The sequence below is a fragment of the Carassius gibelio genome, chromosome B12, assembly GCF_023724105.1.
Source record: "Carassius gibelio isolate Cgi1373 ecotype wild population from Czech Republic chromosome B12, carGib1.2-hapl.c, whole genome shotgun sequence".
NCBI classification, from domain to species: Eukaryota; Metazoa; Chordata; class Actinopteri; order Cypriniformes; family Cyprinidae; genus Carassius; species Carassius gibelio.
This window is the reverse complement of record NC_068407.1, coordinates 1988671-2016510: the sequence shown is the minus strand read 5'-3', so window position 1 is coordinate 2016510 and position 27840 is coordinate 1988671. Positions and strand designations below refer to the sequence as shown.

General features: G+C 36.6%; 1 protein-coding gene and 1 pseudogene across 1 annotated transcript; both read right to left on the bottom strand.

The window, feature by feature from the left end:
• Window positions 1–4123: 4123 nt before the first annotated feature.
• On the bottom strand, window positions 4124–5796 carry LOC127969439 (forkhead box protein I1c-like; annotated as a pseudogene).
• A 14277-nt stretch (window positions 5797–20073) lies between these two features.
• LOC127969280 (uncharacterized) lies at window positions 20074–27486 on the bottom strand. The gene is made up of 13 exons (XM_052571129.1): window positions 27346–27486; window positions 27164–27259; window positions 26932–27067; window positions 25461–25594; window positions 25092–25355; window positions 24912–25007; window positions 24691–24820; window positions 24437–24570; window positions 24084–24334; window positions 23884–23995; window positions 23654–23789; window positions 23502–23584; window positions 20074–20136 (listed from the first exon to the last, which is right to left on the bottom strand). Exons 1-13 carry the CDS (start codon window positions 27484–27486, stop codon window positions 20074–20076), a joined length of 1776 nt encoding a protein of 591 aa, XP_052427089.1.
• Between the last annotated feature and the right edge of the window lie 354 nt (window positions 27487–27840).

The following is a 27840-nucleotide window of genomic DNA, read 5'->3' as shown; positions in this document are numbered from 1 at the left end:
GACTATTTGGAAATTAAAAAGCATGAAGCCACACAAACAATAATATCTTCCAAACCCTTCCAGCGTTGTATAGACAAATGCATTGATTTGAATGAATCGATGCATGGTTTCAAAACCCCTCACCTTTCATAACGTCCCTTTCCCGGGATTCTTGGGCAAGGATTAGGTGTCAGATGTCAGTAGAAAGTGATATTTCCTCTTCCTGCTCAAGGAAAACGGGATTAGATTAGATTAGATCAGATTATCAGATTGGATTAGATTAGAATAATCTTAGCACTGAAGTCTCAACAGTCCGTGTTAAGATGAAGCTCTAGTTTTGTTTTGAGTTTAACCCTATGATTATAGTTTTTCCTCACTGGAGGAGGACCAGAAGAACATCAGCACCCATTGAGACCCCCACAGAGAGACATGCTGGCCAATCCCTGCCCCAGGGCATCATCACCTCACAAACGGGAGTATGGCACCTGGGATATGAGAAAGGTGAAGGGTGAGGGTCCCCAGGGGCCCCGCGGTCAGTCTGGACCTTCAGCATGCAAATCAGTGTTCATCTGTGAGGGAAAATATTCAAGATTTACCACATGATAGTAAAGGTCAAGGAAATATAATTATGCATAGGCTAAATTCTGACTACTTATGTTGATATTTATAAAAATAGAAGAAAAAGTAGAAGAAGATGAATAATTCCAACAATACTCCGACATTCATTGGCAAGATTTGTTGAATGCACTTAGATCTTTTTTGTTTGTTTATGCATGAATGAATGATTGACAAAATGCCTGTAACACCAACAGAGGTTTTAAAAAGTTATAAAAATAGTATAAAAAATACAAAAACATCAATAAATTAATACATTGGCCAACCAATATTGTAAATAATAAATGGTATAAAGTCATTTTCAACAAGTGACAGCTAGCTATGACGACAAACCTTTAGGCTAATATCGTTATATCTATATATCTATATATCTATATCAATCTATCCATCTATCTATCTCTCTCTCTCTCTCTCTCTCTCTCTCTCTCTCTCTCTCTCTCTCTATATATATATATATATATATATATATATAAATATATATATAGAGAGAGAGAGAGAGAGAGAGAGAGGGAGAGGGAGAGAGAGAGAGAGAGAGAGAGAGAGAGAGATAGATAGATAGATAGATAGATAGATAGATAGATAGATAGATAGATAGATAGATAGATAGATAGATGGATATATACATATATATATCTGGTCGCCGAGATTTTGCCAAGAATGACATGCTCCTGGATCAACATCTTTTGTTAAACCTGGATCAACATTATTATAAAAAATATAGATTTAACCCAATCCCGATCCCTAGACCAAACCCTACCCATAATATATTCCTAAAATCAGTGGGAAATGATAGCTGATTAACAAGAGTGTAGAAGCACCTAACCCTGATTTCAAGCCTAAAACAGATATTTCCTGAACAGTTATATCTGAATTCTGATTGGTTGAATGGAATGTTGATCCAGGAACATGTTGTACTTGATGAAATCACACTCATCATAACATGTTGTAACCTAAATTTTCTTAATGTCACTTTAGCATTAACGCATTCATATGATTTTAGCATCAGCTATCTGGGGGTATCGATGCTTGATGACGTCATTATCAATCTGTAACACATGAATAGAGTATAATATTTAACAGTCTCGCGTCTGTTGGACGCAGTTTGCACAATAATGCAAGCAAATGAAACCAGCTTTAATAAGGATGAATAAAAACAAACGGACAGTTTTTAGTTTCTCTTACTTTAACTGCAATTTTACAGTTCAGCTTGTTCTGCTTTATTGAAAAATGCATCAAGACTTATCTATAATGATAACTTTTAATTAGGCTAATTTTCTGTGTTTTCACAATAATTTATAATTTCTGTGTTTTCAATATATATATATATATATATATATATATATATATATATATATATATATATATATATATATATATATATATATATAAGATACCACATGAGAAAACTGAAACAAACAGAACCATGGACCCTAAAACGTATAACACCCCATGAATTGTAGGCTACATTTTTTAACTTAGGATTGAAGGCACTTATAGTCTAAACTAAGATTGTTAAAGTAACATTTTTATATTTGATCATCTTAGACATTCTTATTAATAATCAACCCTATAGTGTTTTATAAATGAATTAGGCTAATTGCATGTCATTTGGTCTCATTTATGTCCATTTCAATTGCATATTCTTCTCACCACAGATATATTGTCACTATGAGAATCTATCCTGCAGTAGTGGAACAACAATGTCCTTTGTTAGAACAAAGACGCACGGAGGGGAAATGTGCTTTGAGTGCTTTCATTTGTTCTGTGTTTTCACTAGAGAGCGGCAGGGTGTCTCTGATGATGCCAGATCCGTTTGTGTTCCAGCACCGTGGACACGAACCTCCTGTCAGTTCTGCTTTATCCCAGACAACGGAGCCAATTCAGTTGTACTGCAGTAAGGCCTGTGTTTATTTTCATTTTATTTATTTTATATGGGACCTGGAGTAGACTGACTTTGAAATAAGACCATGAGCAGGAACCAAAAAAAAAAAAAGTTGAAAAACCATATACATTTTTGAGCTTCACTCCTCAAGATGAAAAGTAAAACAATGGGGTTTTACAGTCTCATGTGACACTAGAGCCTTTATAAGTACAAAAATTGGTCTGTTTGTTAGAAACAGATTTAAACTGCTTTAAAGAACCCAGAAATGTTAAACTTTAAATGATGCGATAAGACATTTTTTCAATCATCTCCAAAGATCAGTATAACAACTCAAGATCCTTAGAGTCAATCGATCCTGTCTTAAAGGTTGAGGATAATGTAAACCTTACAACATCACAGCTAACAGAAAAATTCTAAGAACATTTAGGCAAAGGTTCACTCAAAATTATGATAAAAACATTATTTGTTTGTTGTGTCTTCGGTAGCATTCAGAATCAGCATTTATGCATCCTTTATGGAATGCTTTTCTGAAACATTTCTGGATGTTCAATTAAAGATATGTTTCAGACCAAAACGTAATTTTCCCATATTATTTGCAAACTGATTAAATGGGATTTTCCTATAATCTTTCCTCTAACATTTATAACCAATAATTATTTTTTAAACATTTAAACAAAAAGTGAGAAAATTCAGAAATAATGTTTTCATACCTAATGTTAACATTCACCAAACTTTGGGATTTTTATACACCTTTAAATGAGTCGAGAGTAAATAAAAGTCTCCTAGACAAACAGCCGAACTTTTGAACTCTCCAGATATGAAGCTGTGATGACTTGTCTAATTCAGCTGCATGCAAAGCGACAAGCGGAAAATGTCTCTGTCTCACCTACTGTTTTCATGCAGGTCAGAGTGGACATGAGTTAATGGTAGAAGGGGAAGTTGAATCTCTAGATAAACTGGTGGATCATATAAGGCTATTTACACCATCACCCAGTTGAGTCTGTGCCATTCAATGCCGGAGCTTGTACAGTAAATAAACAGACTGAAAAACTTCCCTGAGATAATGAGGACAGGGAAGAGTTAAATGTGTCTGGCTTTTTGCAGAAAGCAATTAGGAGGAGAGGACACAGCAGGGGCACGGATTAATTCAAACGCTCGATTAAACCTGAAATTCTTTTCATAAATAATTGTCAACTCAATATGTTTGCTGGAGTTGAGCTGTTATGGGAAAAAGATGGGCGCTGGTTAAATTACCTTGAAATTTAGGCTTTCAGAAAGAACACATCAACACATTTGCACTAAAAATTTAAAGTGTAATCTGATCTTTCAATGCCACTGTTCAAAACTAAACTGTACTTTAGTGCAAAAGCTAATTAAAAGTTGTCAGTAAACTGCCTGTTTGATTGTAGCCATCCAAAAGCAAACTATATATAATTGCAAGCTACTGTAAACAAACTACATAAACATGCAAACGTCTTAATTGCTGTTACAGTTATGTGCATCTCTGCGGCCACCCGCTGATCGCGTGGGAACACACTGAGATGCACTAGGTATGTGTTTGTTTGTTGTGCCACTGAGCAGATAATGGGAAATCATCATGCATATAAACAGCAAATAAACAGAAATCGATGATACAGGAACTTCAGATATATGCACGTTTATTTACAAATCCAAAACATTCCATTTAAATAAAATATATCTACATTTGTTCTACAAAAAACTGAAGGCACTTGTTATGGTGGCCTAGGAAATAGACATGTTTACTTGTTAAGTATCACAGTTAGGTGTAAGGTTACATTTATTCATTGCAGAATAAATATAAATGTTGCAAATCCACTTGTTGATGCATCCCAAAACACCAGAGAGTCTGAATTAAAATGAATTGTGCGACTGAGGTGAGCGTGTATAGAAATGAAGTATTGTCCATGTACTCACAGAGCACATTAGAGGTTCACAAACTCTAAACTTCTGTTCCCTCCCGGCTGTATATGAGGTTATTGACACTGAAATGGTTGGAGAGCGAGTTGATCAGGCTACTGTTATTATGGGATGCTGAGTAGTAGTTCAGTCTGTTGGTGCTGAGATGTGCTGGTTCTGATGAAGAGGCAGTTTCATGTCCAGACATGCCGTGCGTAAAATCCCCCAAGTGTCCAGAACTGACGTCTCTGCTTCTGATCCCGTTGCCGTTTCCAGTTATTATTGAGTTCATGTTACCGATGAAATTGTTAAAACACGGGGTGTGCTCTGCGGACGGTGAGGGGGAAGATTTGGGATCGCTTGAGGTCGGAGAGTTCTGGAGGCTCTGCGGGGACGCGCTCATTAGACTCGCCGTGTCCGACAATTTAAGCGCGTCCTCGGATTTTACCGACGGGCTACTGGCGTTTCCGTCAGCTCTTCTCTTCCTCTTCCTTCTGAAGTTGCCGTTATCGAACATTTTCTCGCAGTTGGGGTCCAAAGTCCAGTAATTTCCTTTTCCTTAAAAAAAAAGGGAACAAGTTAGTATTGCACTAAAACCTAGCGCGTAATTACGCGCGCCAAACTCGAATTCGAATTCTTGAAAAAGAAAGAGCATTCAAACTTACCAGGGTCGTCCTCATCCCGCGCTACTTTCTTGAAACAATCGTTCAAGGATAGATTGTGTCTTATGGAGTTCTGCCATCCGGCTTTGCTTTTCTTATAAAAAGGAAAGTTGTCCGCCACATACTGATAAATCTGACTGAGCGTCAGTTTCTTATCCTGCGTGTTCTGAATAGCCATCGCAATCAGCGCTGAATAGGAATAAGGCGGTCTGACCATCTTGAAAAGTTCTTGCTGACTTGAAATGGACAGCCAGCCGAGATCCGCGCTTCCGAAGCCCGTGGGAGGAGGAAGGAACTGCCTCTGGTTCGACCCAAATCCTGGCTGAATGTAAGAGCCTACGTTCGGGCCTGAGAGGTAGGGGGATGAGGTAATGCCCGGGCTGTTCATCCACAGGTAAGGGTTGGCTGTGGCTGAGGTGTATTCGCCCAGGCCGTAGCTGGAAGGATGCGCAGGTGGCCTCTGCGCGTGATGGTGGTGGTGATGGAGGTTCTGTTGGTACATGCTGAAGTTGGTGTCGCAGTACACGGTCATGTCCAGGATGTCCTGCGCGTTGTGGTGCTGGAGAGGACTGGTCTGCTGGCTCGACGGCTGCTGCCCGAACGCGTTCATAATCCGCTCTCCCTCTAGAAACATGAGCTTCTCCGAACAGACCCGCTGGGTGTGCTCGTCTCCGAGGGTTTACTCGAGAGTGCCCGAGTGCGCGTCAGGGGAGGGGTATTTAACATGTCCAGGGCGCATGCAGTGAAAGAGCTGCTGGTTGGCAACCCCTCCCACTGTCACACTTCTCCTCAATTAACTTCATCCAATATGCATCGATCTGACGTCGAGGTCATTCATGTGATAAGCATTTGAGTTTCATGCTGAACCAAAAAAAAAAAAAAAAAAAAACAACAACTAAAGATTAAAAACAAGGGTAGCCTACTTATTCAAAAAAGAAAAAAAAAGAGAAAAAGATCATAATACTAAAATTATTTAGTTATGCATAAGTGGCTAATGGTCAAACTTTTAATATATAATTAATAATTATTATAATTATTTTAATAATTTGATAATCAAATCAAATCAAATAAGACCTACCGAACCTTTTTACCGCTAATCCCCGGAGGGAAAAAAAGAGGCCTACAGCTCGTACGATAGCGGGGCATGTTGTCACATAGTAATGGGTCAGTTGTTTACGTTAGGATCTGCCATTGGAATAACGGGTTGCTTGCAGTATATAAGTAAAACAGTTATAAAACGCACAATAACTAAACAGCAAAAATGTAAAACGTAAAAAAGCATAAAACCATTGTTTTCATCAAAAAGCGTAATAAATTGCATTAAATTTAAAACAGTTTGGCTATCTGAAATCATTAAGAATTTTTTTTTTCATTATTGCTAGTCTATGACAGTGTAGTTTTATTGTTTAATAGCATAACAAACTGTATGCTGTCTTGGTACTGTAATTTAAGTGGATCACAACGTTATTGTAAATTTAAGATGATTTAATTCAACGATTGAAACCAACATATAAAGCAACTTTCTGGAGAAAACTAGACATTTGACTCAAAATCTCAGTTGATGACAGCTGAAATAAACATCTAAATGTATTTGGATGGAAATTGTCTTTGTTAATGAAACGAAACGTTTGGTTTGGACAAAAGTTAATGATGCATTATCATCACTCAACATGAAGTTATTCTAATTGCACGAAACTCCCCCACTGCCGTCCTACAGCTTATGCGAACTCAGCAAAGTTTCGCATGAATTTACAAATGGATACGGCACAGGAATCAAAATGAACAGGCAGTTTTGGGAAATTCATGCAGCATTCTGCATGAATATTTAGGCTAGTTAGGTTTCTGAATTATTTATGTAGCTTATTTATTGTACATTTTTGAAAATGCACAATACATTCATCCGAAGAGAACGTCTATTAAATAAAAATAATAATAATAATAAATAAGAATGTGAATATTAACTATTATGGTCTCTGGAAATATTTGTCCAGCTATAACTATAAATATGGTCTGGGGAATAATTAATGCAAACATATGAGGACATTTGTTAACTTTCGTTGTTCAAGAATAAACAAACATTTAGCCATATAACCTCTTTTATAAAATGTGAGGATAAAAATGAAATAACTGAAGGAAATGAATGGCGATGGTATTTTAAGCTTACATCATGTGCATGACATTCACATTGTGATAAAGCTGATAAAAGTCGTCGATGCGACTGCTGGAGGTGCACAGAGATGCTTCTCTATCGCCACCTTCTGGAGTACGAGAGCATTTCAACTCTATAAAGAGTTGACGGGCAGATGCAGTCACAATAAAAATACTCATAAAATGTAGCAAATTACAGGAAATTACAGAAGCCTAAAACACCCATGTCATCTTTTTTTCACATTTTCATCATTACAGTTTAAAATGCAATCTGTTTTTCTTCCTTTCAGACATTAAACATCAAGTATTTAACAGAGATGAATTCATATCCTAAATGAAAATGAGACGTTACAGTAGTATAAAAATAAGTAGGCTAAATAAATAACCAAAACACATTCACTTCATTTGGTGAGATCTTGTATTGGGGCAGCCAGGAGTACTGGAACTAGTGGTCTTTTCGAGAACTTCTGGTACTCAGAAAACATTACATGGAGAGTTTGGGACAGCCATTACAGAAATGTCTGGTACCTGGGGCATAGATCACATGGAGCATATAGCATTTTGGACAGCCATAAGAAGAATATCTGAGATTGGACCTTGTTGTACAGGACAAGCTTTTGTGAGTGTGCAGTTGTGACAAGGAGTTGAGGACCAGGTAGCCACTACAGGAAGTTATTCTACCAAGACAGCGAGACTGGGACACCTGGATCACCATAGCTGGTACCTCTGGGACATCAAAGTTTTTGCTTCTGGGCAACCATGAGAGGAACCACTGGGGAACCAGGCCAGTGTAGCTCTGAGACGTGGATAGCCATTGCATGCTTTGAAGCTGCCCATGGCTGGCGAACAGTGCAGATGAGACTAGACCTGGAATGATGCAGTCATGTTGTGAAGGCAGTGATGGGACAGGGTCATACACATCCCCAAGCAAGCAATACCATGGTTATGGTTCAGTAGCTTCAGTCTATAAATGTTTTGTTTTCATAAAGTAAATGTATATATAGTGAGTACATTTTGAATCCATGTTTCAATCCGTGTTTATGAATTATCCTGAATCGTTACGATGGTACATCTATAAAAAGGTTTTATATTCGGACCATTTCAGTCTGGAACCGCTGCGGAGTAGACCAGCATCTGCGTGATTAGTCATGGACATAAACAGAGAGAAGTAGTTCCGGCTACAATGTTCTTCCGCAAGATTCTGTTAGAGCGTCAAGGCCAACTTTAAAATGCTTTATAAGTTTGACCAGCAGATGGAGACATACATTTATCATGATCTTTAATACTTTATGGACAATGAAAACTTTCTCCAACACTGTAATGAAAGTAGAGTTGTATGAGAACTAACTATTGTGTAGCCTACGTTGAATGTGACCTTTTTTAAGAAACATTCTGTCAATGTCACTTTATGCCACATCAGCAGTTTGGAATTAAAAAGGGCTGTGTGTAACTAGATAATAATACGATCCGAAAAGATTGAACTGAGGGCAAGATAAAGACTCTCCTTTCTGAATCTAACAAAATCTCTTCATGCACACTTAAAAAACAAAAATAAAAAAATGTTGATGTGTAAAGAGATGTGACTCACAAGCTAGGCCTACTTATAATTTGTTTATCTCGACAGACGAACACCAGAACACAACTCCAACTTCCCTTTCCTTTGCAACGTTTCAACTGGATTTTAATCTTGTACCACCTGCAAGATCTGAAATTTTAAAAATCAACAAATAAATAATTAGACTTTTATATTAAATGTTCCCTCCTGGTGGAAAGACCTCCCCAACTCAATCTGAGCAGCTGAGTCCTTAGCCATCTTCAAGAATCGGCTTAAAACCCATTTCTTCCGTCTTTATAAAAAAAATAAAAAAATAAAAATCTTTCTAATCTTTTTGTATTATATTTTCTTTTCATTTTTTATATACAAAAAAAAAACCTCTTAACACAAGCTTGCTCTAATCTTTTTCTATTCTATCTGTTTTATTTTTATTGATTATATTATTTAAAAACCCTTGCAACGTGTACTGCGTTAACCTGACTGAGACTTGTTATAGCACTTATATATATTTGGATGGGACATTTTGATTACAGCCTGCAACAATAAGTCAGTGCACAGGAGATATGACTTGTGCATGTTTATTTGTTGTGCTTGATGAGAGTCTCTCAGTGCTGAGATGAAGTGAGATCAGTAGGTGACTCCAAACATTAGTTCTTGTAATGGTTAATCTTGTTAGACTGACGGATCCTCGGCTGCGGGGAACCAGCTCCAGCTGTCAAGCCACATCCAACTCAGAAGAACTAAATATTTTAATCCGCGCTTTCTAGAAATGATTCCATTCTCCCGTAGATTCTACAGGGTGTCAGTATGGCCTGCTGAAACAAATTAGTATAGACTCGAGACTTAGATTTCACATTAGAGGATTTAGCAAACTACAAATTTGTCAAACACAAATCTCATAGTCAAACAGAGACATGTTTCATTACCAAATCAATTCAAGAGGATAAATATGAAAAATATGGCACTTTTTGTGTTTGCGAAAGCGGTTTCATATTAACTTGAAGTATGCAGCCATTACCAGTCTCTCTTACATATACTGTATACATTTTTTTTGTTTACAATCACAAAGTTATAAATATCATTATTTGAGGTTATAATGTAAATAATAAATAATAAATAATGCAGTGGGATGTAAAAACTGAACTTTGTACTTTATTTATTCCCAGGTGCAAAAAACAAAAACTATATATATATATATATATATATATATTGTTTATATTATTAAAATATTATTATCACTTAAACTATCTTTATAATTATAAATATTAAATGCAAAATAATTAAATGATTAAAAATGTAAGCCTTGATATTAATAAAGCTCTCATTTATTTAATAAATTATAATACAAATAATAAATCGATATTATCTGAATAAACTTGAAAAAGAAACTACAAAAGCTTCCATATTTGTGATTGACATCAAAGGCTGGGCATCCAATCAAACACAATGGATTTTTGGCAGACAGGTGCCAACATAAAAATGCTGACGTGCAAACATCCTCAAAAATCATAAACAAAACTTTTAAATTATGACCACACCTACATTAGAGTTTGCGCGTCATTGCCAACTGTGCAAAACCTGCTGTTCTAAAAGTTTTCGATGGTAACATAGGCCTAGTTTACACCATAAACAAGTAGACTACGTGAAGGAATTTTGACATGGATGAGTAATGCGTTAAGTAAATGGAGGCGTAGATGAAGAACAGGTTTAGTTCACATATAGATCAGTTTGATTCAAAACCCCTGAAACTTTTCAGGAAGTGGGACAAAATAGGAGAATCAATGATTATTATTCAAGCTAAATAAACATGGTAAATAATTAATTTGTACACATTATTTAATTATTTGTGCTAAATCATGCTTGTGTTTTATTATAAAATGTTAAAGTAAAAACAAATCGATGTAGAAGCGCACAAAATTATACGTTTCCTTCTTGTGGAGTTACATTCCTCTCTTTATCAGTTTCTACACCTTCTATGGCAACAACATTTCGAGTTTTAATTCCTATCCATGCATTACGACCTTTAAGTCTTTTTGACTTTTCTTAACTTCAGTTCAAAGTTACTTGACACTCCATGATTGACCAGCTCTTGTTTTATCTGTAAAAAAAAAAAAGATTTATAGTCAGATCAAAATGAGCATTATTTTTTTATTGTAATCTACTGGTTATGGTTACTGGTTAAAATTCCCCAGAGTAAAAAATTATAAAAGGTCCTTGCAAGAAAGAAAGGTCACAACTATCAGATATAAAGTCAAAGATATTAAAGGGCTTCCAAACAACAACCTTTGTTATGAAAAGTGTGACTTACTTGATGCAGAACAACCTCCATGTTTCCACTCTGTATTAGGTCTAAAAATGACTGAAGTTTCATTTGAAGTCCTATGACGATTTCTAAGTACAAACACATAGTAAGACACTCCGAGATGATATATATATATATAAAAAAACTGATAATAGTAACAAATAATTATGTTTCAAATCCTACCTGTTACATTGTTTACAAGAAAGGCCCAACGACCTGGAACATCTACGTTAGTCGTGGTATTGAGGTTTGGGATGTAGTACCCATCATATGGATTATAATGAATTACGTAGTAGTCAGTGGAGCCGACTGTGTCGTATCCAGCCTATTCAAATCAGTTAAAGGTTATGTATGCAAGCAGAGCTGGTAAATTATTGTTTCAATACTGTGCTGATGACTGTTTTACCTCCACTGGAAAATACTCCACAGCACAGTCACCATAATGCATCAGTAGGAAAGAAAAACCACCACCTGAAATCAAAACTGCTTGAACCGTAATTGGTTGGTTGAATGTAATGAGTCCATTATTATTAATCTGAAATAAAAGCAATCAGCTGCTGTATCAAAACATTTGCTCAAAACACTGGCAACAGAATTGAAATCTTACTTAAGTGCTGTTGTATTTGTGGCCAAAGTACGTAAATGGAGTGGAAAAGGCAACAAGTTGATAGGTATCACCAGCATATTCAAGAATTTCAGTGTCTCCTGTTGCTGCACAGAAAGCATAAAATATTGCTGGTGCTGACGACAGAAAAAATACAAATTAATATTTGAACAGTTTTTACAACTCAAAATCTCATAATTATGATGATCCCAACACAAATGCACCACTAACTGAAATGTCAATAAATACCTGTCCATGGAGTTGTTGTTGTAGAGGCTGTTAAAGAAAACAGTGCTAAATTATGAAACACTTCTGTAAATAATATTAAAAAAACATAATGGGCCTTGTTCCTGAAACACCAGCAGAATAAATTTGTGTGTAAATCGCTGGTAAAGCTGTTCTGTCATAAATTTTCAGATTCATGAAAGTGTTCATATTTTCAAACTGTTAGTTGTTATGACTGAAATGTACACCTGCTCCTTACCATGTGTAAATGATTCGTAAAATGTTCTGTGTTCTTTTTGACAAATTGATGACACTGAATTTTGATGCACTGCCATCATAATATTCTACAAGTTTGTTTGCTTATGTGTGTGTGTGTGTGTGTGTGTGTGTATATATGTATATATGTATATATGTATGTATGTATATATCCTCACAAAACATGCATATAGCGAAATGCGCTGCAAGTCATCACAACACATGCATATAACGAAACGCGCTGCAAATGTGATGATTTGCAGCACGTTTCGTTATATGCATGTGTTATGAAGGATTTGCAGCGCATTCCATTATATGCATGTGTTGTGAGGATTTGCAGCGTGTTTCGTTATATGCATGTGTTGTGAGGATTTGCAGCGTGTTTCTTTATATGCATGTTAACATACTTGTTAAATCATCTAAACCAACAACATGTATTTTAGACCCTATATCATCTAAGCTCCTAAAAGAGGTGCTTCCAGAAGTCATAGGTCCTCTTCTGACTATTATTAATTCCTCATTGTCATTAGGATATGTCCCCAAAACCTTCAAACTGGCTGTTATTAAGCCTCTCATAAAAAAAAAACACAACTTGACCCCAAAGAACTTGTTAATTATAGACCAATCTCGAATCTCCCGTTTCTGTCCAAGATACTAGAAAAGGTGTTATCCTCACAATTATATTCCTTCTTACAGAAAAATGGTATATGTGAGGATTTCCAGTCAGGATTTAGACCGTATCATAGTACTGAGACTGCTCTCCTTAGAGTTACAAATGATCTGCTCTTATCATCTGATCGTGAGTGTATCTCTCTATTAGATTTATTGGATCTTAGTGCTGCGTTTGACACAACTGACCACAGCATTCTTTTGCATAGACTTGAACACTTTGTTGCCATCAGTGGAAGTTCATTAGCATGGTTTAAATCATACTTATATGACCGCCATCAGTTCGTAGCAGTGAATGAAGATGTATCATATCGATCACAAGTGCAGTATGGAGTACCTCAAGGCTCAGTACTGGGGCCGCTACTCTTCACGCTTTATATGTTACCCTTGGTCGATATCATCAGGAAACATGGTGTTAGCTTTCACTGTTATGCTGATGATACTCAGCTCTATATTTCTTCACGGCCCGGTGAAACACAACAATTTGAAAAACTAATGGAATGCGTAGTCGATATAAAAAATTCGATGACGAGTAATTTCTTACTGCTAAATTCAGAAAAAACAGAGGTGTTAATTATAGGGCCTAAAAACTCTGCTTTTAATAACCTAGAACACTGTCTAAGACTTGATGGTTGCTCTGTCAATTCTTCGTCATCAGTTAGGAACCTAGGTGTGCTACTTGATCGCAATCTTTCCTTAGAAAGCCACGTTTCTAGCATTTGTAAAACTGCATTTTTCCATCTCAAAAATATATCTAAATTACGGCCTATGCTGTCAATGTCAAACGACATTATACTCCTTTTACATTATACTCCTCTACGTCCTCTACGTTCTCAAAACTCAGCCAATTTAATAATACCTAGAATATCAAAATCAACTGCGGGTGGCAGATTCTTTTCCTATTTGGTGCCTAAACTCTGGAATAACCTACCTAACATTGTTCGGGAGGCAGACACACTCTTGCAGTTTAAATCTAGATTAAAGACCCATCTCTTTAACCTGGCATACACATAACATACTAATATGCTTTTAATATCCAAATCCGTTAAAGGATTTTTAGGCTGCATTAATTAGGTAAACCGGAACCGGTAACACTTCACATAACACCCTATGTACTTGCTACATCATTAGAAGAATGGCATCTACGCTAATATTTGTCTGTTTTTCTCTTGTTCCGAGGTCACCGTGGCCACCAGATCCAGTCTGTATCCAGATCAGAGGGTCACTGTAGTTGCCCGTATCCAGTACGTATCCATACCAGATGGTGGATCAGCACCTAGAAAGGACCTCTACTGCCCAGAAAGACAGCGGAGACCAGGACAACTAGAGCCCCAGATACAGATCCCCTGTAAAGACCTTGTCTCAGAGGACCACCAGGACAAGACCACAGGAAACAGATTATTCTTCTGCAAAATCTGACTTTGCTGCAGCCTGGAATTGAACTACTGGCCTAATGGTTAGAGAGTCGGACTCCCAATCAAAAGGTTGTGAGTTCGAGTCCCGGGCCGGCAGGAATTGTAGGTGGGGGGAGTGCATGTACAATTCTCACTCCAACTTCAATACCATGACTTAGGTGCCCTTGAGCAAGGCACCAAACCCCCAACTGCTCCCCGGGCGCCGCAGCATAAATGGCTGCCCACTGCTCTGGGTGTGTGTTCACAGTGTGTGTGTGTGTGTTCACTGCTCTGTGTGTGTGCACTTCGGATGGGTTAAATGCAGAGCACAAATTCTGAGTATGGGTCACCATACTTGGCTGAATGTCACTTTCACTTACTGGTTTCGTCTGGTCAGAGGAGAACTGGCCCCCCAACTGAGCCTGGTTTCTCCCAAGGTTTTTTTCCTCCATTCTGTCACCGATGGAGTTTCGGTTCCTTGCCGCTGTCGCCTCTGGCTTGCTTAGTTGGGGTCACTTCATCTACAGCGATATCATTGACTTGATTGCAAATAAATGCACAGACACTATTTAACTGAACAGAGATGACATCACTGAATTCAATGATGAACTGCCCTAATTATCATTTTGCATTATTGAGACATTCATTTCCAAATGAATGTTGTTCAGTGCTTTGACGCAATGCATTTTGTTTAAAGCACTATATAAATAAAGGTGACTGATTGATTGATGTGTGTGTAATAAGCAAAGTCAGCGCCCACTGTGGACCCGCCCAGAGGCGGATTTTCTACACCCTCTTTAAATAATTAAAAAATATTGCGCCATTGACTTTAGATTTTAGACAAGGTTTGAGTTGGTCTTAGGGCTCAATTGTAGCTCCTACTCTTTTTTTCTATACATTTACTTCCGAAAGCTGGGTGTAAATTTTGATAAATATTTGAAATTCGATAAACAGATCAGTTTTGGCATAGGCTCCAGCTTCTTCTACCTTCGGTCCCTTTCTAAAATTAAACCGCTTCCTTCTGTAGTTTCCCTAGAGATTGCAATCCATGCCTTCATCACATCACGGCTGATTTACTGTAACTCGCTGTACTATGACATTTCAAAAACTCAAATTTTTCATTTACAGGTAGTACAAAATGCAGAAGCTAGATTTCTGAAAGGGTCTAAAAAATTGAATCATGTTACACCCATTCTGAGATCCCTGATGATCCCTGAGATGACCAAGATGGCAATGCGAACACATCGCAAGGCTCAGCATCTCTCCAGTTTTTGCAATTTTGCAGTATTATTCCTGCTCATCTCTGGTCATTTCATACTGAACAGTTTTGCTTTAACATCATACACCCGACAGGAGCTTTTGGATATCAGTGAGGACTTTTCCAACAGTTTTATCACCAATATTCGACTCATCCCTGAGATCGCCAGAACACCCAGGGCTACGCACTCTACCCTGCCGGGTGGAAGTGCTCGCAGGCGGCATCGAGATCGTAAACAAAGGTGGGGGAAGCACGGAGGTCTAAGAGCTAAGCTAAAGCTAACACCACTCCGGATCTCTTTACCCAGGATTTTCCTCGGTAATGTGCGGTCACTGGTGAGCGAAATGGATGAATTAAGGCTTCGCATCACCCACAGTAAGAGACTTTTGGACTGCAATGTCAAGGTTTTCAAAGAAACATGGCTACACAGCGACGTACCCAATAATGCTATTGAGCTAGCCGGACGCTACATGTTACGGGCAGATGACTCTGGCAAGACAAGAGGTGGTGGATTGTGCATTTATGTCAACAAAGCTTGGTGTACAAAAACTTTCATTGTTGGGAGACACTGCTCAGCTAACCTAGAGTTTCTCATGGTTAAATGTAGACCTTTTTATCTGCCACGGGAGTTTACTTCCACCATAATAACCACAGTCTATGTTCCACCGAATGATAATGACAAGCTTGCTTTGAACGAACTTCATGCAGCCATTAGTAAACAACAGACTGCACACCCGGAGGCTGCTTTTATTGTCGCGGGTGATTTTAATCACTGCAAATTATAGACAGGACCCCCCCCCAAATTCCACCAGCATGTATCCTTTGATGGAGCATACATCGCGACCCCCCTCCCCCACCTCGGGTATTCTGATCACCTTTCTTTGTTTCTCACCCCTAAGTATTCAACCCTCATCAACCGTGTTTAGTCATCAGTGAGGACCATCAAAGTGTGGCCAACTGGAGCAGACTCTTTACTTCAGGACAGGTTTCAACACACTGACTAGAGTATGTTTGCTTCTCAGGCTGCCTGTGGCTCTCACACAGACATTGATATCTACACTTCCTCTGTACTGGATTACATCAACACCACCATTGACAGTGTTACAAAAAAAAAAAAACTGATAACAACAAACCCTAATCAGAAGCCATGGATGAACAAGGATGTGCGACTTCTGCTGAAAGCCTTCACACTGCCTTCAGGTCAGATGATGCTCAGGCCTACAGTAAATCCTGGGATAACCTGAAAAGGGGCATCAAAAAGGCCAAGTACTACTACAAGCTGAAGGTAGAGGAACACCTTTCCAACTCTGACCCCCGGCGCATGTGGCTGGGCATCCAGATCATCAGTGACTACAAGTCAAGCAACTCCACTCCAACTGTCACAGATGACTCCTTCCTTAACAAGCTAAATGACTTTAATGCTCGCTTCAACAGTGACTGCAAGGAGATGGCCAACAAAATTACACACTAAGCAGACCACCAACCCCTCAAACTCACCTCAACAGATGTCCACACTGCATTGAGCCGGATCAATGCACACAAGGCTGCTGGCCCGGATGGCATTCCTGGACATGTGCTTAGGGCATGTGCAGAGCAGCTTGCAGTGGTCTAGACATTTTCAACCTGTCCCTCAACCAAGCAACTGTGCCAACATGTCTGAACCACCATCTCGGAGGACCTGTCCTGGACCACAAACACCTCCAGCCTGGTCAAGAATGCTCACCAGCGCCTCTTCTTCCTCAGGACACTGAAGAAGAACCAGCTGTCTTCTGCCATCCCGGTGAATTTATTACTTGAACTACTGTCTGTTCATCCAGAAACACTGAGTAATCCATTTGCACACTGAAATATTTTCTATGCACTTTACTGCCCATTGCAATAGTGTAAATTATGTTCATATGTTCATAGTCCTGCCTATAGTGTACATACATTTTTACTTAATCCATCTGTAAAGTATGTTCATAGTACCTATCTGTATAGATATTGTACTTATTGAAGTCCTTGTATATGCTGTACTTACTGCTTATTGCACTTCTGGTTAGATGCTAACTGCATTTCGTTGCCTTGTACCTTACATGTGCAGTGACAATGAAGTTGAATCTAATCTAATCTAACCTAATTCGTCTACAAATCATTGAACAATTTAGCTCCGCCTTATCTTACAAACCTACTTAATGCCTCCAATCCATACAAGACTATTAAGATCAGAGGAAAAACTTATCCTCCAGATTCCTCACACTCATCTAAAGAAGAGAGGAAATAGAGCATTAGAAGTGGCTTGTCCTACTACCTGGAACATCTAACCATCTCATATTTGTGCTATTGACAGTGTACAGCATTTTGGTTGGATGCTTTATAAATAAACTTGAACTTGTTACATGCTGCATGTACTTACTATTATAATAAATTATGCATAATTACATGCAAGTAACCCTAAGACAAACCCTAATCCTAACCCCAACCATATAGTAAGTACATGTTAATTAATATTACTTAATACTTTAATGTGTAATTGCACTGAAGGAAGGACACCTTAAAATAAATTGTAATCTATATAATATTTAATACTATATAATAATTTTCTATATATTTTTCATATACTGAAATATATATTTGTTTCATTCCATCAAATATGTGAGTATTTTCATATTGCTTAGCTTGCCAGTACCTGCCATTCCTGTGTTTAAATGTACAAAATGTATTGAAATATATTGAAGTTTAGCATTATTTGTCTAAACCTATATTATATTTATTATTTCTGTCCACTTGTTAAGCACATATTAATATTATTATAACATATTAATAGATGCCTATGTTTAAATATTTCAGAGACAGATTGTGATATATGATGGCAATGTTGATCAGGTTATGTGGTGTCAATCTCATTTATTCTTTTAGACAAACACAAAAATGTTTTTAAAAACATTATTACAGTTGGGTCAAGTATTTGTCATCTTCCATAAGTCACGCTTCCAAAAAAATGTAGTGGAAGAACATGTTTAATTTCATTTTTCACATATGATAGATCAGTTTGATTAGTTTTGCAGCTGTTAAAGAGATCTGATTGTATAAAAGCATGATCAGAAAAAGAAAAAAGGCGAATCAACAATTATTCAAGCTAAATCAACAACAGCTGAGCACTATTAATGTAATATTTATATATTTATATATATATATATATATATATATATATATATATATATATATATATATATATATATTTTTATATATATATATATATATATATATATATATATATATATATATATATATATATATAGATAGATTTACATATGCATGAAAGAAAGTTGAAGGGTGAAAAAAATATGTAAAGGTTTCCTTCCTGTTAAGTGGCATTCCTCTCAATGGCAGTTATCAATGGAAGCGAGCCTCACATTATGTTCCGTGTTCTTCTGAGGTTTACTGCCTGATCCATCAGAGAGGGAATGACCCTGTTACAGAAGTGTTACACGATGATTATCTTGGAGATGTAGGTGATGGCAAGTGACAATGAGTGAACATTTGATTTCATTAGTTCAATCAATTCATTCAGATGGGTTATTCATTCAAGATTGAGTCGAGTGCCTGTCTTTATGAATGGATCACTAAAACATTGACTTAAAATTGACATAGAATGATTAAAAAAAAAAAAAAAAAAAATGCTGAGTTATTTAATAAAAATACCCTGCTGGGTTTTTCTCAGAGATTGGTGACTGTTCTACTGTTACACACACACACACACACACACACACACACACACACACACACACACACACACACACACACACACACACACACACATATATATATATATATATATATATATATATATATAAATAAAATGTATTATATTGAAGTCATTTACTGCTCACTACTCATTGTTGAATGAATAAAATCAATGTCAGATCTGCAATAATGCTGATATTTGGGAAACAGCACTCTACAGGTTGTCTCATGTTGCTTAAATAGGCTATATCATAAGTTATACATTTAAAATCAATTTCACAGTATGTTTGTTTTATGAGTTTCTTTGCCTGTGCTCACTTGTTTTGATTTCTTTACGAGATTCCTCACACAAGGCTTAACTTATGCAGCTGTTACTGTCAATATTCATTATCAATGATCACACCGAATGTAATAAAATCAGAATCATTCTGGTTGAAATTGCTCAATAGCACTTCTCCATTTCTATGAGACAAAATGTACATGTCCCAGCCTGCCGCTGTCCAATCATGTGATGTTACAGCAAACTTGCACTGGTCAAACTGGTTTCGCATGTGTATCACACCAATGTAAGTATGAAACAACAAACTGAAAAGTTATTAATTGGCTATATTCAAAATAAACTGGTAATATTTTCTTCAAAACCAGCTAAACATTTTTAATGCCTGTATGAATAAAATGTAATTTAATGACTTTTAATGCTTTTCAATGCCCCATGGAAGCCCTTTGAATTCCTTATCTTGTCTGAACTTTGTCTAGACTCAAAGCCTTTTGTTAGGAACTGTTTTTCTTTGCAGAAACTTTGCGTTTAAAGGGCTAATAAAGAGCTAAATATTTACTCCAGTCAACATTTTGTGTGTAATTATTCACTTATGTGTCAAGTAGTCATGTAATAAGTTGAGACCTGTTGTTGGTGCAGATGTTGTTAATGGAGTGTTTGTGGCCTGGCTGTTGAAGAAAATGAGAGATAATTAAATTCAGAAACACACATTTTGTTGTCTTTTCCAAATTAAGGATGATAATCAAACTGTAAACAAAACCTTACTCAGTGACATGACTGATAAGAGCAGCTGACATTGCTTAACCAGAGACAAATATTTGCAATATGTCCTCCATTATGTAATCAGAAATGTATGTCACTAAATTGGAAATAATAGATATTTTAGAAATTAGATATTTATAAATTTGAGTTGCTTTCAAAGTTATAGGGGGAAAATAGCCTATATATTTAGTGTTCCTGTAGCTCAACTGGTGACGCGTTGCGTTAGCAAGCGCAAGGTTGGGGGTTTGAATCCCAGGGAACACATGATAGTACAAAATTGTTAGTCTATTTTAGTTCTATCATTCCATCATCTTCTATCGTATTGTTTTTATAAAATCATTAAGACATTAAGCAACTTGTTTGGCTTATTGCTTTATTTTTTATGTTGTCTCAACAAAATATAACCATTATTATGTAATGTTTAAGTTGCATAATCCATTAATGTTACACAGTTAAGAGAACATAACTTGTTGAGCATTAAATATTAAATAGAAAGGTCTGTCTTACCTCATACAGCTTCTTCTGAGTAACTATTGCACCTGTTTCATCGATGTCCTAGCACTGTTTACGTGGAAAAATCTCCTGGGATGAGGGAAAAAAATTAAATACATACATTTTGTGGGAATACTGGCATTAATTCTCTAAAGAAAAATAAAACAAATTAAAAAGAAATCTTATCAGATGTAATCTAATATGAGCAATATGAACACTTTATATAGGCCTGTTTATCTTTAATTTGTTATATTTACTATTATGGTACATGATTCATTACCTGCAACATACTTTATGAAAATTTGTGATGACCCTTTATAATGGTAACAACACAGTGCTCTTTTCTGTGGGTTTGTTTTAAACGTTACACAACCTGAGATTGTCTGAGCACACATTCCTTGAGGGAATTTAAGAAAAAAAAAAACACAACAATGTGCTCTTTACAAAATACTAATAAACGACGCCTTGGGGTTTCTCTGCTGAGGGAGTAACTGGTAATTTGACCTCTTTAACCTCTTCTGACAGATTTCATCCATATTTTTTGTGTGTGTGTTTTGTCTGCATTCATAAGAATGTAGAGAATGAGGATCACAAAGGGATAAAAATCAGCTGACGCACGAACAGGTGAGAAACCATGATTGTTACTTTGTGTTCTGAACACTTTTGTACTTATCCTGTTCAACTGGTTGAAATGAGTTTCTAAATGCTGAGAGAAACACAGTTTCAGTAGAAATGTTTAACCCTTTTAATCCAAGCTGGTTGGCTGGTTTTAGCTGGACTCCCAGCCTGATCAGCTAAAGATTGGTATCATTATTAACAGTGTTGGAGGTAACGCATTAGTGACACAAGTCACATAATCAGATTATTTTTTTTCAAGTAACCAGTAAAGTAAACGCATTACTTTTTAATTTACAGTAAAATATCTGAATTACTTTTTCAAATAAGCAATACAAGATTTCTCATTTATTGACTGACAGCTCTCCTGTCTCCATGTTGAGAGAAATCGGGAGTAAGTTCGTTGTGTTCGCTGTCTAAAAATGATGCTTACAGGGATGGTTCACTTTGAAATTAATTTTTGGTATGTTTTAGCTTACCACAAGGGCATCCAAGATGTGGTGTCTTTGTTTCCAAAGTAGTTTCAATTTTGATATGTTTAAGTCAAACCGTTCTTGTCTGTGACTTATATAACGGAGGTCTATGGTCACCACCTCAAAGAGCATGCACAGAGAAGTCCAAATTAAACAATTCCCCATCGTAAGTACACATTGATGGTCTAAGACACGAAACGAGCAGTTTGTGTGAGAAAACGTACAGTATTTATATTGTTTTTACCTCTTATACACAACCACGTCCAAGTGATCTGAGGGCACGCGTGCTTCCTGGTGTGTGACATGTGCGCACGTTCTGGTTTAGTCTGCGCAAGCACCGGAAAGTGCCGGAAGTGATCTCTCACGCGTGTACGCCACTTATTGTTTACCACACGATACCACTCTGCACTGTCTGAAATATAATGCAATAATTGTAACTAATTGGTTTATAATGCACCCTATAATCGTTGCGATTATAATAAAAAAACAACACATTACTCACTCTACTGACAGCGTGCCATTGAGTCCCTTTGGCTTTGGATGTATGGAATTACATTTGGTTCAATAAAAATGAACGAAACTTTATAAAACTGAACATAACTTTTTCAGAAACTATGAAAATATGCCATTACAAAAGAAGAAAAACACAATGAAAGTGAAAAAAATTCACTCCGTCGCACAAATTTAACAGGCTCTTCAAATATACTTCATTCTTTGTTAACGATTTTCAAAGATTTGTTTTTCGCTAATCGTGGATTCTGAATGCATTGCCATAGATTTCACTTATGTTTTACAGTTTTTCGTTTGGTGTTTTGACACAAACTTCTCGTGGGGGCGCACTTAACAGTGATCTACTCTGATTGGAAATTTTTGAAATATTTTTGATAGTTTCTGAAAAAGTTATGATCAGTTTTATAAAGTTACATTCATTTTTATTGAACCAAATGTAATTGCATATGGACGTTTCCTTTTGTTTCCGAGATTGCTGAAAATATTACTGATTTAGTTTAGCATTTCATTCACTCAGCTGAGCAAAAGAAACAAGAAAACACGCTCTTCTCACAGTTGATCAGCTCATGTGGTGTCAAGTCTCATTTATTGTTAAAGACAACCTCTATTACAAAGTTGTTTAAAAACAATTTACATTTATGTTTTGTTATTTAAAAGGGACTATTCAGGGGGTTAAATGTTAAAGAAAGTAATTCACAACAGGGTCAAGTATTAATCATCTTACATAAGTAGTGGAAGATCATGTTGAATTTCATTGTTTGCATACTACAGATCAGTTTGATTAGACTTAAACAAAAGATTGGACCAATGATTATTCAAACTGAATCAACATAGAAAAGAGCTGGAACATATATAGTTCATGTAATAATTTTTTATACATCATTGTCCATCATAAGAAAGCCGAAGAGTGAAAAAATATTAAGGTTTCCTTCTTGTGAAGTGACATTCCTCTTTATCAATGGTAACAACATCCTCAACTGCAGCGATGTTCTGTGTTTTAATTCACTTCCATGAGGCTGATGCTACGGCTTTGTCTTCTCGACTTTTCTTATCTTCATCACGACACTACTTGACAGTCCACGATCTAACAGCATTTGTTTTATCTGAAGCAAAAATGAATAGACAGATCAAAATATATGATATTTCTGTTCTATAAAACATAAAATGCTCTGGTGACTTACTTGCTGCAAAACAGTCTCAATGTCTTCATTCTTTGTTAGGTCTGAAAATGACTGAAGTCTCACTTGAAGTCCTACAACATTTTCTAAAGCCATACACAAAAAATATGAGACAGTACTACATAACTTCAACAAACAGACTTAATTGATAAAACTCCTACCTGATCCAGCCATGAATGCCCAACGACCAGGAACATTTACATTAGTCGTGTTCTTCAGGTTCTGGTAGTTGCCATTAGTTGAATCGGGAATTACAAAGTTGTATATAGAATTTATTGTGTTATATCCAGCCTATAAAAAACATGTAAAACAGATGTTATTTATACAAACAGAGCCAATATAGAATAGACATAATATTATTTAAATCCTGTGATGTAGGTTTTACCTCCACTTGTTCATAAAGTACAGCGCAGTCACCATAATTCATCAGAAAGAAAGAAAAATAGCCATCTGATATCAAAACCACTTGAAACAGGATTGCCTGAAAAGAGAAAAAAAAACAGCATGATCCATAATCTATACAGTATGTGGCCCTGAACAAAAATAAAAAAAATAACATTTACCGGGTTTTGCCCAGGTCCATATTTCCAAGTGACGACAAAGACCCAAGAAGCAACAAAGTCATTCTGAGGGAAATACTGGTTGATGTCCTGAGTGGCACGAGTGAGGACACTTCCATTTGTGTACTGCTGATACGAGAACATGCCTGTCAATCCCATGTCATCAAGGTCACTCCAGAGCGGAGCGATGAAATCTTCAGCTCCTCTGCTGGGATTATAGTTAGGTCCAGATGCTGGTTCTGGTTGGTTGAAAGTAATGAGTCCATTAAAATGAACCTGTAATGTGAAAAAATAGTTCAAATGCATTAGAAAATGATTGTTTATCCTAACATTTGCTTTTATATTAACTGTAGACTGGCAATGGAACTGAATTCTCACATATAAGCTGTTGTATGTGTGGTTAAAGAATGTATATGGAATGGAGAAGGGAATTAATAAATAGCCTTCATCTGGATTATACGAATATTCAGTGTCTCCTGCTGCTGAGCCGAACTGATAGAATATTGCTGGTGCTGCCAGGAGAATTAACACAAAAACACAAATTAAGATGTGAGCAGTTTTACAAGTCAGAATCTTGTAATTGCAGCTACTGTGCTCGAGAACACAGCATTAATTCAAAAGTCAATCAATACCTGCCCATGCACTAAATGTCCAGCGACCAGGAACATTTACATTAGTCGTGTTCTTCAGGCTTTGGTAGTTGCCATTAGATGATTCAGGGATTACAAAGTGGCTTATGGAGTTTATTGTGTCATATCCAGCCTATTAAAACCATGAAAAACAGATGTTATTTATAAATACAGGGTCAATATAGAAATAAAAAATATTATTAAAATCCAGTGATGTGTTTTACCTCCACTTGTTCATATAACATACCGCAGTCACCATAATTCATCAGAAAGTAAGACTGACCACTACCTGAAATTAAAACTACTTGAAACAGGATTGCCTGAAAAGAAAAGAAAAACAACAAAATTAATTGATTAAACAGTAGGTGACCTTAGAAAATATAAACTTGAATGTTACAAATTACCGGGTTTGGCTGAGATCCATATCTCCAAGTGACGACAAAGACCCAATTAACATTGATGTTCGCTTGAGAGAAATACTGGTTGATATCCTGAGAGGCGCGACTGAGGACGCTTCCACTGGTGTACTGCTGATATGAGATCACACCACTGTAATAGTCATCAAAGTCATTCCAGAGCGCAGCAATGAAATCTTCAGCTCCTCTGGTGGGATTGTATGGTCCTGACACTGAAGGGACGTTGAACGTAAGGAGTCCATTATAATTGACCTGCAGTTTGAGAAATCAAATCAAATCCAGCAGAAAAATAATAACTGGCTTATCATTACTACGTTATAATTCAAACTTCAACTGTTAATGGAACTGAGTTCTCACATATATCTGGTTGTATGTTCGGCCGAAGAACTTAAATGGAGTTGAAAGACCAACAGAATAGTAGCTTTCACCACCATTTTCAAAATGTTCAGTGTCTCCTGCTGCTGAGCCAAATGGATAAAATATTGCTGGCGCTGCAGAGAGAATGAACACAAACACAAATGAAGATGTGAGGAGTTTTACAAGTCATAATATTGTAATTACAGACTCTGGAGTGAACACAGCATTAATTCAAACACAGGCTACCTGTCCACGGCTGAACAGTTGTTGTTGTTGTTGTTGTTGTTGTTGTTGTTGTTTTTGTACTGACTGTTAAAGAAAAACAACATTAAATAAAACACTTCTGTGAAGTACATACAAACATTGCACACAACATTATTACATGATGGATCTGTGGTGGTGGTTGTCAATGAAGGGTTTGCTGAGTGAATGAACAAACACAAATACCACTGAATAGCTACATCAGAAACTCATTTAACAAATGTTCGCATATAAATAAATATTAATATTTCTCATGAAAACAAAGTTGGTGTGGGACATTTTAAAGAGATTGTCCTTTTAAAAATAAAAAGAATGCTGGGGGTTAAGTTTCTGAGGGTTAATCTCTCTCTCTCTTTCGTTTTATTTGCCTATATTTATCCACTCCACGTCGGGGCTTTTGTGTACATGTTTTGTTGTTAATATTTTAAACTTGGCATTTTCTTTGTCTTTAAGGTTATAGGCGCCAATATGATTTGACAGTGTAAATTAAATAATTTACTTCCTGATTATACTGCCTTCTGCTTGCATCCTCCCTCACAGATGTAGACAACAATGACATCAGTTCAAATATGATTTTCTACAGATTTGCATACAGTAACTTTACCTGTCAAAAGTTTGGAAACATTGTGATTTTTAAATTATTTTATGAAGTATCATTAAAACAGAAATCTTATCAAATATAAAAGAAAATAAACCAATAGCCATTTCAAGCATGCGTGCAGACTTGCTATTTAGCGAGTCAGATGCAGGACCTATTAGTGAAGGGACATTCTCGTTTAAAAAAGTGAGTTGTTTGTACCGCTGTGACCGTAAAGCAAGAAGAAGAAGAAGATGCGAATAAACTCAGGCCAGGTTAGACATTGCAGTGAAAATCAGATGTAAAAAACTATATAAATACTGTTCAGTTTATTGCACAGACAGACCATTTTGTGTCTTTACACATCAGGGTATCATCACAAGCTGCAAGGTTCAATTTAGTTTTGTCTGTGTGTGTTTTATGATTCTCAAATCCATGATTCCCATCCACTGACATTATAGGACTGACAGACTGCAACGGGTGGAGTTAAAAATATTAGTTTGTGTTCTACTAAAGAAACAAAGTCACCTACATCTTGGATGCCCTGGGGGTAGGCAGATAAACATCACATTTTCCTCTTTGGGTGAACCATCCTTTTAACAAACTGAGACATAATCTTGATGAAATTCCTACCTGATTCATTGCTTGCGATGAATGCCCAACGACCAGAAACATTTACGTTAGTCGTGTTCTTCAGGTTTTGGTAGTTGCCGTTAGTTGAATCGGGAATTACAAAGTTGTATATGGAGTTTATTGTGTCATATCCAGCCTATTAAAACCAAGAAAAACAGATGTTATTTATACAAAAACATAGCCAATATAGAATAGACATAATATTATTTAAATCCTGTGATGTAGGTTTTACCTCCACTTGTTCATAAAGTACAGCGCAGTCACCATAATTCATCAGAAAGAAAGAAAAATAGCCATCTGATATCAAAACCACTTGAAACAGGATTGCCTGAAAAGAGAAAAAAATGCGTCATGATTCATAATCTATACAGTATGTGACCCTGAACAAAAATTAAAATAATAAATAACATTTACCGGGTTTTGCTGTGGTCCATATTTCCAAGTGACGACAAAGACCCAAGAAGCAGTGAAGTTATTCTGAGGGAAATACTGGTTTATATCTTGAGTGGCGCGAGTGAGGACACTTCCATTAGTGTACTCCTGATACAAGAACATACCATTATAATAGTCATCAAGGTCACTCCAGAGCGGAGCGATGAAATCTTCAGCTCCTCTGCTGGGATTATAGTTAGGTCCAGATGAGGGTTGTGGTTGGTTGAAAGTAATGAGTCCATTAAAATGAACCTGAAATGTGAGAAATCAGTTCAAATCCAGCAGAAAATAAATGTTTATCCTAACATTTGCTTTTATATTAACTGTAGACTGGCAATGGAACTGAATTCTCACATATAAGCTGTTGTACGCGTGGTTAAAGAATGTATATGGAATGGAGAAGGGAATTAATAAATAGCCTTCATCAGAATTAAAAGAATATTCAGTGTCTCCTGCTGCTGAGCCGAACTGATAGAA

Bases quoted from the DNA above. Each gene is read 5' to 3' on its own strand.
- LOC127969280 (XM_052571129.1), bottom strand. From the start codon at position 27,486: ATGTTCTTGTATCAGGAGTACACTAATGGAAGTGTCCTCACTCGCGCC. The intron at 23,996-24,083 runs ATATGGACCTGG...ATCATGCTGTTT, and splicing joins GTCTTTGTCGTCACTTGGAA to TTTTTTCTCTTTTCAGGCAA. The intron at 20,137-23,501 runs GTAAGTCACCAG...TTTCTTCAACAG, and splicing joins TTGAGACTGTTTTGCAGCAA to CCAGGCCACAAACACTCCAT.